This window comes from Leptonychotes weddellii, chromosome 4 (genome assembly GCF_054177405.1).
Source record: "Leptonychotes weddellii isolate Sample4059 chromosome 4, ASM5417740v2, whole genome shotgun sequence".
NCBI classification, from domain to species: domain Eukaryota; kingdom Metazoa; phylum Chordata; class Mammalia; order Carnivora; family Phocidae; genus Leptonychotes; species Leptonychotes weddellii.
The window spans coordinates 13,208,060-13,221,959 of record NC_138372.1 but is presented as its reverse complement, the minus strand read 5'-3'; the positions used below and the strand labels follow the sequence as shown (position 1 = coordinate 13,221,959).

General features: G+C 54.7%; 1 protein-coding gene across 4 annotated transcripts in view; it reads left to right on the top strand.

Moving 5' to 3' along the window:
- Positions 1 to 13,566, top strand: part of TMCO4 (transmembrane and coiled-coil domains 4) — an 82,741-nt gene extending 69,175 nt beyond the window's left edge. For 2 of the 4 annotated variants that reach the window (XM_081817621.1, XM_081817620.1), the window contains exons 13-15: positions 511 to 628; positions 6,377 to 6,494; positions 12,470 to 13,566. In XM_081817621.1, the coding sequence (XP_081673747.1) occupies positions 511 to 628; positions 6,377 to 6,494; positions 12,470 to 12,847 (614 nt within the window). In that variant the 3' untranslated portion in view covers positions 12,848 to 13,566. The other 2 variants (XM_081817623.1, XM_081817625.1) reach the window with 2 other exon arrangements.
- Positions 13,567 to 13,900: the final 334 nt, after the last annotated feature.

The window sequence follows — 13,900 nt, the reverse complement described above, 5'->3', positions numbered from 1 at the left end:
TGCTGAGAATAGTTCTGGGTCCCAACTCAGGCTGTGGCACTTCCAAGCTATGTGATCTTGACGATGTCTGGTTTACCTTAACTCTAAAATAGGGATAATGGGGGCGCCTGGGTGACTCAGTCGGTTAAGCATCTGCCTTTAGCTCAGGTCATGATCCCGGGGTCCTGGGATCGAGTCCCACATCAGGCTCCCTGCTTGGTGGGGAGCCTGCTTCTTCTCCCTCTGCCTGTCACTCCGCCTGCTTGTGTGCTCTCGCTCTCAAATAAATAGAATATTTTATAAATAAATAAAATAAAAGAGGGATAATGGTGCTTTGCAGGAAGAGATCAGCCCCCTGGCCTGCGACTCAGTGTGTGGAAGCGCCCACTACTGTGTGTGCAGGTGTGTGTGTGTGTGTGTGTGTGAGCACGTGTGCATGTGACATCCAACTCCTCCCCCACTGTTGGAGTGTCCCTTCCAGGACCTGCTGTGGCCAGGGACACTGACGGCCTTTTCTGGGTCTCTCTCCAGATTGCCAAGGGATCATTGAGGATGTCGTCCTGCTGGGCGCACCCGTGGAAGGAGAAGCCAAGCACTGGGAGCCTTTCCGGAAGGTGGTGTCTGGGAGGATCATTAACGGCTACTGCAGGTCTGTCCCAGTCTTGCGCTGGGGGTGACAGTACTAACCGAGTACTTAGTGTGCAGATGTTTAGTGTGCAGATATTCGAGGCCTGGCCCCTGTCCTGGAGGATCCCAGGGACCAGTGGGGCTCTGGCCTGTTAGGAGCAAGGTGTTCTGACCGGGGGGGCCTCTGTCCCCATAGAATGAAAGAACAGGGGCTCCCTGTGTCATGTCTGAGGCCAGCTTATGGGGTGACAGGAGAGGCCAGGCTGGCCACCATGATCTAGGGGAAAGGCATTTGGTGAGTGGGACGACTGAAAACCAAAGCTTGGGCCCCAGCGGGGATCTGTGAATGCCGCCAAGGAGCTCCTGGGGGCGCCGTTCGGCAGTGCAGGAAGGGGTGGGCAAGGGTGTGGGCCGAGCCCCCAGAACCCTGTTTCAGGTGGGGTAACAGAACAGTCAGCCGACAATGAGGAGCCAAGACCCACACCGGGCAGCACCCCTCGGCAAGATGGGGGGGCGCCTGTGAAGGCTGGCGGCTGTGAGGCTAGAAAGGAAGTACCCCTTGTTTGGGCTTGGAGAAGGGGGACTTGGGAGCTTTGGCCAAGGCCATGCCCCAGACTTTGGGGAAGAAAAGAGGAAGCCCACCACTGACAATGCAGGAGGGCCGCCTGAGAAGGTGCTTGGGCCCATCAACCTCCAAAGGCAAAGGATGGGGTGACAGTGTTGAAGAGCAGTGATTTGGAGTCACACAGACATGGGCCTGAATTCTGAAACACAGCCAGCCTCCTGGATTTTAGATAAGGGACCCGCATTTTATGGTCGTGACCCAAAGCGCAGGGTATGGACCAGAAGGTGACATTCTAAGCCCAGATCCGAAGAACAGGTTTGGACTTTAGAAAACCAGAAGGTTGGCTGACTTGTGGGCTCCATGAACACAACTTAAAATATGAACAATTTAGAAAACAAGGAGGTAGAACTCGGGGAAGCAGCTGATCCACTGGGTCATGAACATGACCTTTCCCCCAACCAGCTGGAAACACAGCACTAGAGCTCAGAGAAGTCAGAGCTGGAGTGAGGGCCAGTGGGGTCCCCAGCTTCCGCTGAAGCCAGAGGACAGGGGAGATCACAGGAAAGGCAAAGCATAGAGAAAGAGCAAAGTGCTGGATTCCCAATTCTAAAGAATATGTTTCGGGTTTGCAGGGAGAAAGAGGCTCCAAGCTGAGGTTGGGGGCGACGCAGGATCATCCAACATTCTGTGCCCGAGACCGTAGCTGGGCACGGGAATGCAAAGATGGGCCCGGTGAGAGAGACTCACGTCTAGTGGAAAGGACACATATGGAAATAGACAATTATTAAAAAGTCAAAACTAAAAATGCAGCAATGCCGCAATGTGAGGGGGAGGATATCAGGAATATTAGACTCTTACCACCTGCCATCCTGTCTTTGTGATCATGATCTCCTTTAATCCTCCCCCAAACCTTGTGGTGTTAGTACTTTAATCCCCATTTACAAATGAGAAAACTAAGGCCAGTTAAATTTAATTTTGATCTAAGCCCAACCATCCTAAGTAGGACACAAAACTAAATGGAACAGATTTGGAAAGTCTTTATCATTTGATGATTTAGCCCACAGCAACAGCTGTATAGTTCAGAGCTCAAGATAAAGATGACTTTTAGCCACAGACAGAGGACATTAGCCAGGACACAGGAGTTCTGACCATCAGTTTAGCTCTCTCACTTATACTCTCAGCTGAGTTCTTAGAATTAGGATATGGTAGGAAGAACGAAGAAACAAAAGAGCCATAATATATAAAGAGCCCATGCAAATCAATAAAAAAATCTAATAAGAAAATGTTCAAAGGATATCTACACATAAACTCACAGAATAAATAGTCAATTAATTTTTTTAAAGATTTATTTATTTTAGAGAGAGAGTGTGGTGGGGAGACAGAGGGAGAGGGAGAGAATCTCAAGCAGACTCCCCACTGAGCTTGGAGGCTGATGCAGGCTCTATCTCATGACCCCGAGATCATGACCTCAGCCAAAATCAAGAGTCAGACACTTAACCAACTGAGCCACCCAGGCACCCCACAGTAATAAATTTTTTAAAAGATGCCCAACCTCATCATGAGTGAAATAAATGCAAATTAAAATCAGTAAGATACTATTTATCACCCACCAGATTATCAAACATCTGAAATATGAATAACATTCAGTGTTGGTGAAGATGTGGAGAAAGGGGCACTGTTGATGTGACAGTTGAATTTAGTAAATATTTTTTGGAGAACAAGTGGCCATATCCACCAAAATTTTTAATGTGCCAGTTTTCTGATCCCACACATTCTGATTTCTCTGATCCTGCTGGACTAGATACACAGAAACAGATGCACAGAGTCATTGCAGGTTTGATGTCCAACGGTCCTCAGTTGGGGCCTCAGCCTGGGTGGCTCAGCCGGTTAAGCGTCCAACTCTTGATTTCGGCTCAGGTCATGATCTCAGGCTTGTGAGGTCCAGCCGCAGGTCAGGCTCTGCCCTCAGTGGGGAGTCTGCTTGAGGATTCTCTCTCTCCCTCTCCCTCTGCCCCTCTCCATCCCCCCAAACCGCCCCCCTCCCCCCCCCAGCTCATGCACTTACTCTCTCTTTAAAAAAAAAAAAAGGTCCTCAGTTAAAATCTTGGCTCAGCCAGTTACTTGTTGAATAATAGCCCCTCCTGCACAGGGCTTCTGGGGAGATTAAATGACCTTATTTAGGAAAAGGGCGGGCACTTAGTAGGTGTCCAATAAACTATAGCAGTTATAATAACGGGGCCCGTTCACATAGCACATGATTTTTTGGTGCTTTTCATAAACAGCAAAGGGAAAGAATTAAAATTGCATAGGTGCAATATGAAAGCAGCGAACACTTATTAAACCCATATGTTCTGCTGCAAACCTGAGGCTAATAAGCTTGGTTTTCAATTATTTTGTGAGATCCTGAGCCATCTCTCTAGGGAGAGAAAGGAGGAGGAGGAGGAAAGCAGGTAGAGTAGGAGGAAGGAACACAGACCACAATAACTGTAGTTTCTAGCACCAACCAAGATTTCATAGTCTGGGTCCCCAAAGGTGTTTTACTTGCTTTGAACCTCCTTAAGCATGGTGGCGGGGGCAGGGAAGGCGGAGAGTGTTCAGGCCAAAACTACCAAAAACTAAACATTTATGAATGTATAATATAGTGGCGCCTGGGTGGCTCAGTCAGTTAAGCAGCTGCCTTCAGCTCAGGTCATGATCCCAGAGTCCTGGGATCAACTCCCACATCAGGCTCCCTGCTCAGCAGAGAGTCTGCCTCTCCCCCTGCTTGTGCTCTCTCTGTCAAATAAATGGATACAATCTTTTAAAAAAAAAAAAAGCTCTCTGCCTAGAAAAGGAAAAGACTCAAGAATGGACACACGGAGGACATGGGACTCATGTCCAAAGGAGCATATATTCCAGGCACATGAGGGGCAAATTATTAATAATATCAGGTGGAGGGGCTCAGGGGCACTCCTTGGGGGAGGTGATACCCAAGCTGAATTTTGAAAGGATGGATAAGAGCCCACCAGACATGGGAAGACTGGGCCAAGCAAGAGGTTCCCAGAGCAGGAGGCATAATCAGACCAGATGTTTCCTGAATATTCACGTGCGTGAGCACCGTGTCCATGATGTGCCATCTTAGTATACGCTCCTGCCCACCCTGAGCAGTAAGATGTAGTGAGGAGACTGAGGCCCAGAGGGGCCAAGCAACTGGCCCAAGCTCACACAGCTAGGAACTGACAAGGCAGGACAGAGCCTGGCTCTGTGTGATCCTGTGTGTGGGATTATGGCCCACCCCGGGCGAGAGAGACAGATGCTAGATGAAGAAGGGTCTTGAATGCCAGGGAAGACCCTGTGGTTTGCTCAGCACAGTTTAGAGGATATGGAACCTTCTAACATATGTTCCTGTTCTATCCCTAAATGTACACAAGGAAGCGCAATTAACTTTTTTTTTTTTCAGCAGAAACATGGCAGGCCAGAAGCAATTAACATTTTAAGTAGAGTGTTGTCATAATGAAGACAGAAACAATGTGGAAGGGATTATGCCGACTTGGTTCATTATAATTGTCTATAATAGAAATGTTTATGGACCACCCTCATACCCAGTATCTGATGCACATAAGTCATGGTTAGTGCAAGAGAACAACTTGAGTGAATCTTTCTTCTCCACTTGGCCGTCTGTTCTTAGAGACAGTGTTTCTTGGGTCCCCTCTATTAAGATAATCACTGGGACTGGCAAGCATTGTTCTCTGGAGAGAGTAAAGGAATTTTCTAGAAGAGAAAGCCTACAGGCAGTGGGGAGACACGGTCAGCTTCTAAGAGAGAAGGGCCGTGGTCAGATGGGTGTTTCAGGAAAGCCATGGTGGCGTGCGGGAGGAGAGGCCAGGAGCAGGGAGAGCGGGGTGGAGGCCATTGCGTTGGTCCGTGGAGGCTGGATTGCCTTGATCACAGGGCTGGGGCAGAGGGACCAGTATGGGTGCAGGTAAGAAGACTCAGCAGGACTCTGGTGGGTTGGCCACTGGGGAAAGGGGGCCTGACGTTGCCCCACTGGTTTCTACCTGGGGCACCAGGCGGATGACAGTAGAAAGGGAGTCAGGGCTGGGGCACTCAGTGTGGGACACCACAGGAGGGTCTGTAGAGGGCCCCCTCAACTCTGTGCCCCGGTCCTTCCAGGGGTTTCTGGGGTGGTAAGCACAGGAGCACCCTTGTGGTCAGAGACCACCTGCGAGGGGGCCTGGAGAGCGCCCAGGGACCCCGGACTCTGAGCCCCTTCTTGGTTCACGCGGCACTGCGAGAGAGACCCTTCTTCCACGTGAGCACGCAAATACCATGGTCTCACGTTGCCATGCAAACCAGAGTGAGTCAGTCCCAATAAAACACAACCAGATGTGCTAAGTTGGATGCAAGTCCCCCCCTGCAGAGGGGAGATGAGCAGTGTCCACTTGCACAGACCTGCTGAGCAGTGAGGCCAAGTGCTCTCTCAGCTGGCCCGGTTTCAACCAGACGAAGTCAAGGGTTCGAGGGAAGGCTGTCTCGTGGGCCCCTCCGACCATGTCCTCCGTGGACAGTGCTCACGGTACCTGAAGAAACAGGTAGCATGGAGTCCAGGGTTATTTTCCCTCAATACTGTAGGGGTGTGTCTGGCTAAGGATGAGGGTGCCGGGAGCGGGCTTCACCACACCCGAGCAAGTGAAGGAATGTTCCCAGGGCGGGACCTGCCTGGGCAGCCAGCCTTGCTGCCTCCAAGATGGCTGAGGGCAGGGAGGCCTGCAGGCTGGGCCGGACCTGAGTCAGAGGGCAAGCTGGGCCCCCCAGCTCACAGCCAGACAGGAACCCAGGCCCCTGAGTTCCGTACCCCAGAGCACAGAAGCCCCCAGCCCCCACAGTCCGCTCACTCCAGGAGGACGCCTGCTGCCTTTCTCTTCCCATGGAGCCCTAGAGCAGCCACCCACCGCCCCCCCAGCCCCGAGCCGGAAACCCCTCCAAAGCCACATGCTTACTCGTGAGAACGTCGCCCAGGTCTGCTGCATGCCAGGCACTGTTCTCAGCTCTGGGGACCCAGCAGGGACAGAACGGGCAGCTTCTGGGGCTGCCGTGGCCCGGGCAGCACCCCCAAAGAGGCCGCCGCTGTTCCACCATCCTGCCCGCAGGTGCACGGGTCCGACGGGGCTTCCCAGGGCCAGGTGGGACCCCCAGGGCTGACGTCACCCCCTTGTCTGCCCGCAGGGGGGACTGGCTGCTGAGCTTCGTGTACCGCACGTCCTCCGCGCAGCTCCACGTGGCTGGCCTACAGCCCGTGCTGCTGCAGGACAGGAGGGTGGAGAACGTGGACCTGTCATCTGTTGTGAGTATTGCCAGCTCTGCATTTGCCAGCGGGGGTGCTTTGTGACTCCAGCCCAGCCACCCCCGGCCCCAGGGACACCGGCCCGTTTCACCCCGGAGGAGGGAGGTCATGAGAATTTGCTTGGGGGGGGGAAGGGTGGTAATTCCTATTTACAGGCACCGTCTCTGTGCTGGGGCTTTGTCACCACGTCCTTCACACACATTGTCTCTAATCCTCACCCAGCCCCCAGGGCAGCCATGATTATGCCCATTCCACAGACTAGGAAACTGAGGCTTAGGAAAGTTCCTGTCACACAAGTGGCCATCAGCAGCCCGGATGTGCACCTCCAGAGCCCCTGCTCGGGGCCCTACATTAGTGCCCTCCCTGCCCCTCCCCACCCCCAGTTACTCATCAGGACGGTCCGGTTCCCCTGGAAGTACTGAGAGCCCCCAGAGGACACAGGTGGAGGGACTGGGGCCAGACCACAGAAGCCCCTGACGGCCAGGCTGTGACACGGTGGAATGCAGAGCAGGGAAGGTGTTCCAGGAACCCCCACCTTGGAAACATCTGGGGGTTTATTTAAAATGCAAGACACCCCCCACCAAGGACACTGGGAAAAAATAATAAATAAAATGCAGACCCCAGGGCCCCATGCACAGACCTTTAGATCAGTCTCTGGGAGCAGAGCCTGCCAATTGAACAGACCCCCCCATCCCCCCCACAATAGTCCTGGACATCAAAGACTAGCTTAGGTCGGGGGGTACAGATGGTTCAAGAGAATTCTTTTTTTTTTTTTTTAAGATTTTATTTATTTATTTGAGAGAGGAGAGAATGAGAGAGCAGGAGAGGGGAGAGGGTCAGAGGGAGAAGCAAACTCCCCGCTGAGCAGAGAGCCCAATGTGGGACTGGATCCCGGGACTCCGGGATCATGACCTCAGCCAAAGGTATCCACCCAACCACTGAGCCACCCAGGCACCCAGTTCAAGAGAATTCTTGCTGGGGATGGGGTGGGACGCACCGAACTTGAGGTTCTAGGGCCACCTCTCGGGCTTGAAGGAACCTCAGCCTCCTGCACTCGCCTGTCACAGAGAGCTAAGAGCTTCACGTGGGACAGTCTCCATATCTAGCTCTGCCCCAAGCCTTTGCAGGCTCCAGCGTCCCCATTGTACAGATGAGAACACTGAGGCTCGGAGAGGCTAAGGGACTTGCCCAGGGTCACACAGTGAGAACATGGCCGAGCAGGCCTCAAACCCAGGTCTGAGGCCAGTAGGCATTGCTCCTGCTCAGGGAGATATGGCCAGCACTGGGAGAGGTGCCCGCTACCCGGAGGGTGAGGGTGCTAAGCTGCAGTTACGTCCCCAGGCAGGCTCGGGCCAGTGCAGATCCTTGCGATGCAAGGGGCCCATGAGAGCAAGAACCCCGGTTTCCAGTTACTGCATGGTTGGCTGCCAGTGGTCAAGTGCCAAGCACTTCCCAGCGTATCCCTGTTCGCCCAGGTTCCATAAGGCACCACCCCGCCTGAGAGCAGACAGACCAGACCCTCCCGAGGGAAGGGCACTCTGGAGGACTCGGGCTTCCCCCCGGGCTTCTAAGCAGCCCGTGCCAGTGACCCCCTCCCCAGCCCCCGCACCTTGATGGTGGGTGGAGCCGGGCACCTGGACCCCGCCCCCAGAACACTGTGCCACCAGGCCCAGGGCTGCACCGTCCACCTCCCTGTGGGGTGAGGTGAGCTGACTGACCAGACCGCGACACCACAGGACCAGAGCGAGGCCTCCTGACCTGTGTCCCGGGGCCACTGTCCTATTGAATCAAAAGTAAAAAGGATCAGAAGAAACCCTTGTAAATGAAATTCCCTTTAAACACCACAGAACCCTGGCAAGACCCACCTTCTGCCCTGGGAAGCCCCTGAGGGGGATACAGTGGCAAGAGCGCAGCCTTTGGCCCCAGAGAGGCCAGGCTGTGCCGCTGGCGTGTTGGCTGTGTGACCTCAGGCCGGTGACTTAACCTCTCTGTGCCTCAGTTTTCTCATCTATGAAATGGGGGGAATCACTTTCCAGGGCAGCACGTGTAAGATGCTCGGCCCATACGAGGCCTTCATTTCAGTGCTAGGTCCCTCCTCTCCTGACCCTGCTACCCGCTTTGGCTCTTTTGCCCCTGAGACCCCTCTCCCTCCTCGGACCGTCGTTGAGGCGGCTTCGTGGCTCTTACCTGATCGTAGCTCCTTATGACACATTAGGGGCACAGCACAAGAAGCAGTGGCTCTCTCTTCGGGGTAATTGGAGGTAATTAGCATTGCCTTTGTGCTGCCCTCTGGTTTTTCTGGAGGATTCTTGCTGGAGAGAGTCGCTGTTACTGCTTGGGGGGCCGCGCTGGCTGCCCGGTGCTCAGAGCGAGGCCTACACGGTCTGCCTTCTCCCTGCTGGGCCGACGCCCGCAGAGCCTTCGTGAACCAGCCCCGCGTCGGCCACCGACCGGACGTGGTGTGCGGTGGCTCCTGGCCTCGGAATAGCCTGAGCCGGCAGGGAGTGAGCGGCCGGCCCCGGCGCGGGCAGGGGCCTCCACCCAGCCCAGCACCAGCCCTGCCTTTCGGCCTCTCCTGTGTGGGGCCAGGGGTGCAGCGGGTGGGGGATGCCGCCACTCGAGGAGCCGACTCGTGAGGTTTCTGGAGGGCACGAGAGCCAGCACAGGGGTCTCCGGACTCCTCATGTCCCAGAGGAAATGCCAGCTGACTTCTAGAACTTAGCCCAGGGCGCGGGGCAGGAGCTCAGGCTAACAAAGCCCGCGTGTGCGGGCTCGCGTTAGAGATCGTGTGTCATCAGTCCGCACAGCATCCCGGTGAGGGGGGGACAGCGGCCCCGCCATACAGGTGTGCAAGCTGAGGCTGCCTGTGAGGGGTGGAGCCCCGGGAACCTACCAGAGCCTGGGCTCGAGGCCACTGCGCTCACGTGTCCGTGACTCTGCCCCGTGTGTCAGCTCCCTGGCTCCTCACACCCGCGCGCACAGGGCAGGTGCCCTCACCGGCCCCGTTTTACAGATGAGGACACGGAGGCCCAGGAGGGAAAGGAACCCGAGGGGGCCTGATAGGCTTGGAAGGCGTTGGTGGCAGGCGGAGGCAGGGACAGCGGCCCCTGTTTGGGCACGTCCCGCAGTGCCTTGCGAGGCCCGTCCACACTGTGTGGATCAGGGGCCGCTGCACGGGGCCAGCCGTGGGCCCCGAGTGAGTCACTAGTGGCCCGTGCACTCTCTAGGCTCACAGTCCATCCCAGAACAAACATGTGAGCAGATAAAGACGATGGGGTGCAGCGAACACCGTCACAGGGGAGCCCCAGGGACCGTCCCCCAGCCAGCGTGGGAAGGTCAGGGAGGGCTTCTCAGCACCAGTGACCCCCAGTGTGAATCCGGATGGGTGGCCCATTTCCATCCAGACAGCTGGGGAGATGGTCCTGCATCAGCCACAGCGGACCTTCCCGCCACCAAGAAGAGATTCTTCTCCCACCCCCCTCACCTCGGCTCTCCCATCCCTTTGGCTAAAGTTGGTAAAATTGGAATTCTGCCAGCAAGTGGTCCCCCTGGGTCTTTGCAGAGTGGCAGCTCAGAGACTAGGGTTGGCTGAGACCCGAGCCAACGTGGAGCCAAGGGAGGCCAGAGCTGTGCGTTCTAGGAGAGCTGCATGGTGGGATTTCCCCCTGGAATCAGCTACAGCCAGTGGCCACGAGCACCTCCCTTCCTTCCTGTCTGCCTCCACCCAGCCCAGCACCAGCCCTTCAACAGTTCTGGTTTGTCCCTGTGGGTCTAGGTTTCTGCTGGCTGGAATTGAGATGTGATGGCTAGAGCTTCAGCAGCCATTTGGGGTTCCCAAATGGATCAGCCCCATTAAGGCCCTGCCCTCTGTCCCCCATCACCCCTTCCAAAGACACTAAGGCGGGGAGCTCATATTTATGCAGCACTGGCCATGTGCCAGGTGTAGTACCTCATGGTTTGTATGTATTATTTCTTCCCACCCACCCCACGAGGTAGGTATCACTAACTGTAATTGGGTAATGTCCCTATGAAAGTGTTTTGGGCCATATATGGAACATAATAGTTAGAGGTCACGTATGCTGATTCCTACAAAGTGCCCGGCCCTTGAACTCTCGTAGTAGAATTTCAAGGTAGGTGTCATGATCCTCATTTTACAGATGGAGAAGCTGGAGTTCAGGACACTGTAAGGACTCCCCCAGTTACTAGTAGGAGAAAGCTGAGGCTGGAACCCCTGTTTCGCTGATGCCAAACTTAGGTTCTTTCCAGTGCCTTGCAGCCAGTAATGTCCACCCTCTGTGGGAAGACACTGCCCCACCTTGACCTCCACCCTGAACCCAGGGATCTAAAAAGCCCCTTGTATGCGTGTATACTTGTGTGTGTGTTCACTGAACATTGTTTAAAAGCATTTGTACGGGGCGCCTAGGTGGCGCAGTCCGTTGAACGTCCGACTCTTTCTTTCGGCTCAGGTCATGATCTCAGGGTCGTGGGATCGAGCCCCACATCGGGCTCCCTGCTCCGCGGGAAGCCTGCTTCTCCCTCTCCCACTCCCCCTGCTTGTGCTCTCTCTCGCTGTGTCTCTCTCTGCCAAATAAATAAAATCTTTAAAAAATAAATAAATAAAAATAAAAATAAAAGCATTTGTAAAGAAAGGAATGAGGGGCGCCTGGGTGGCGCAGTCCGTTGAACGTCCGACTCTTGGTTTCGGCTCAGGTCATGATCTCAGGGTCGTGGGATCGAGCCCCGTGTCAGGCCCTGCGCTCGGCATGGAGTCTGCTTGGGATTCTCTCGCTCCCCCTTCCTCTGCCTCTCCTGCTTGTGCTGTCTCTCTCTCTCCCTCTCTCTCAAATAAATAAATAAAATCTTTAAAAAAAAAAAAAAAAAAAGGAAGGAAGGAGAAGTCAGCAGGTTCTGGTTATGAGAAAGTAACAAAACCTTACCGGGAATTGTCTTCTTGTGTTCTTGAAAACTCATTTGAATAGCTCAGCGTGATTTGTGATTCAAATGGAAATGCAAATGTTATCAACTGAGCCTTTGTGTGCTTCCCTAAGTGCCCCCAGTGTCCCGCCCCCCCCCCCCAGTCTTCTTTCTAAACAAAAAGGAATGTTTTGTCTTGCACTTACCTCTGGCACCAAGCAGACCCCCGAGGACTGGGTGTAGGGGGCGGGGGGGGCGGGGGGGGGGAGGCTAGCGCACGGCTGCATTTCAGGAGCAGATCTGAGCTGAGCAGACTGCACATGCAGCATCTCACGCCGAGCCCCATGCGGCTTTGCTCTTCACGTGTCATGTGTATTAAGCAAACCACCATCCTTCTATGAACATTGCTTTCCTGTTTGGTAAAATGGCAATGATTTTCAAAGTTCCCCTCCCCAACTCATTTTCTATGAAGAGAACAGGCCCAGATTCAAAATCCAACTCTGATACTTCCTAGCTGTATGACCTTGGTCAAGTCACCTTAGCTCTCCTTGGCTCAATTCCTTCATCTACAGGTAGGAGCCAACACCTGTCAAAGGACTGTATCCAGTAAGTTCATCCACAGTGTATTAAGGATATACTACGTGTTGGGCATTGTCCGTGATCACCGTGAGGTATCGGGTGTTCTCAGTCACCCCTACTTTTCACTCACTGACACATCCCAACACAAAAGTGGGGTTATCTCTATTCTCTGAGAAAGAAGGTGGGCCCTTCTTCTGAGTTCTCAACCTTTGTCTTAGTGACGATTCCTGCCCCCAAAGGAATTTTATAAAGAAACATCCTTCATCTTTGTTTAATAAATGTGAGAGTGGCCGTGGGCCCAGAGGCTTCCCAGCCCACTCTGGATTTGAGGTCACTGAGAGCTGGAGTCCTGGCGTTGGGGATCAGGTGGCTGAGGCTGCGGAGGGAGAGGGTGAGGCCCAAGAGCTCCGCTGGGGGCCCTGGGGAGGGCAGGGCTCTGACCGCCCCCACCCCCCTGGCCCTCACTCACTGCCCTCCTGCAGGTCAGCGGCCACTTGGACTACGCCAAGCAGATGGACATCATCCTGAAGACTGTGGGCATCCACACCAAGCCAGGCTGGGATGAAAAGGGGCTCCTGCTGGCCCCGGGCAGTCTGCCCCAAGAGGAGCCTCCCCAGGCAGCAACCACCTCCTCATCAGACAAGACCACACCCGGGGACAACCCCAAAGGGGCCACACCCGCTGACCCTAGCCGAGCCCAGGTGCCAACGGGGCTGGACCAGTCTGAAGGCGCCTCCCTTCCTGCCACTGCCAGCCCGGCTGAGAGCCCCCAGATCTGCAGCCACGGCATGGGCCCCAATCCACTGGGCTGCCTCGACTGTGCCAGCGAGACCCAGGGGCCCTGCCCAGGGCTGGACTGACCACAGAAGGGGACTCGAGCTGCCTTCCCAGGTTCCTCCATGTAGCACTCCCTTACCCCTGCACCAGCTGCCCCACGTGAGCTCTGAATTTCCACCAGTGCCTCTCCCAAGTTTAAGGCACTGGGACTGAAAAGGAATTGGAAGGAGGGGAGTCGAAGAGAGACAGCGTTCCCTCCCCGAGGAAGCAAGGCCGGAACCCTGCAGAGACGACCAACCACAGTTTAGAGCCCCAGGACTCTACCAGCCTTGGGCTTCCTGTATTTCAGGCCGCAGCTGTGGGGGCTGGCTGGCCATCTGGGGGCCCAGGGGGCTTCCCCGGCCCCAGTAAACCCAGGTGGGTGCCTGCTCTTCCATCCACACACCAGGGCTGCCCGCCAGCCCACAGACACCACTGATGCTCCTACAGAGCAGACGCAGGTGGGGAGTCCGCAGCTGACTCTCTGCTCTGGGGAGGTGCGGCCAGATGTGCCTGTACGGTCATGCAGGCTGTGCACTGCAGAACCCCAGGAGCATGGATCGCACGGATGTGATGTGAAGGGTCCCCCCAGTTGTGCTACGTGGTGCTCTGGATGCAGCTCACAGCGTGATGAATATATGCTGAATCAGCATGCACTATGGGTGGGAAGTGGGCCCAGTGACAGGAATGAATTACACGGGGGAAGGATTTCCCATAGCAGGAAGGGGGATAATGATTATAATAAAAATAATAATAGGTACCACTCATTGAGAATTTAGCAAGGACAGAGTGCTTCCATGGGTTGTCTCAGCTGACCCTACCGATAACCCCATGAGGTAGCTACTATTATTATCTGCATGTTACTGAAGGTTCTTGAGACCCAGAGAGGTTAGGTAACCTGCTCAAGGTCACACAGCTGGTCAGTCTCAAACTCCAGTCAGACTCCAGAGCCCGAGTTCTCGGCTACTGTATCTGTCTCCACGGAAGCCTCCTCCTGTGTTCCTTCCATTGTCCCTGAATGAGGGGCCAGAGATGGTTCTACATTGTGCAGATGGGGAAACCGAGGCCCAGGCAGAGAAAGTATTGACAAGCCCTTG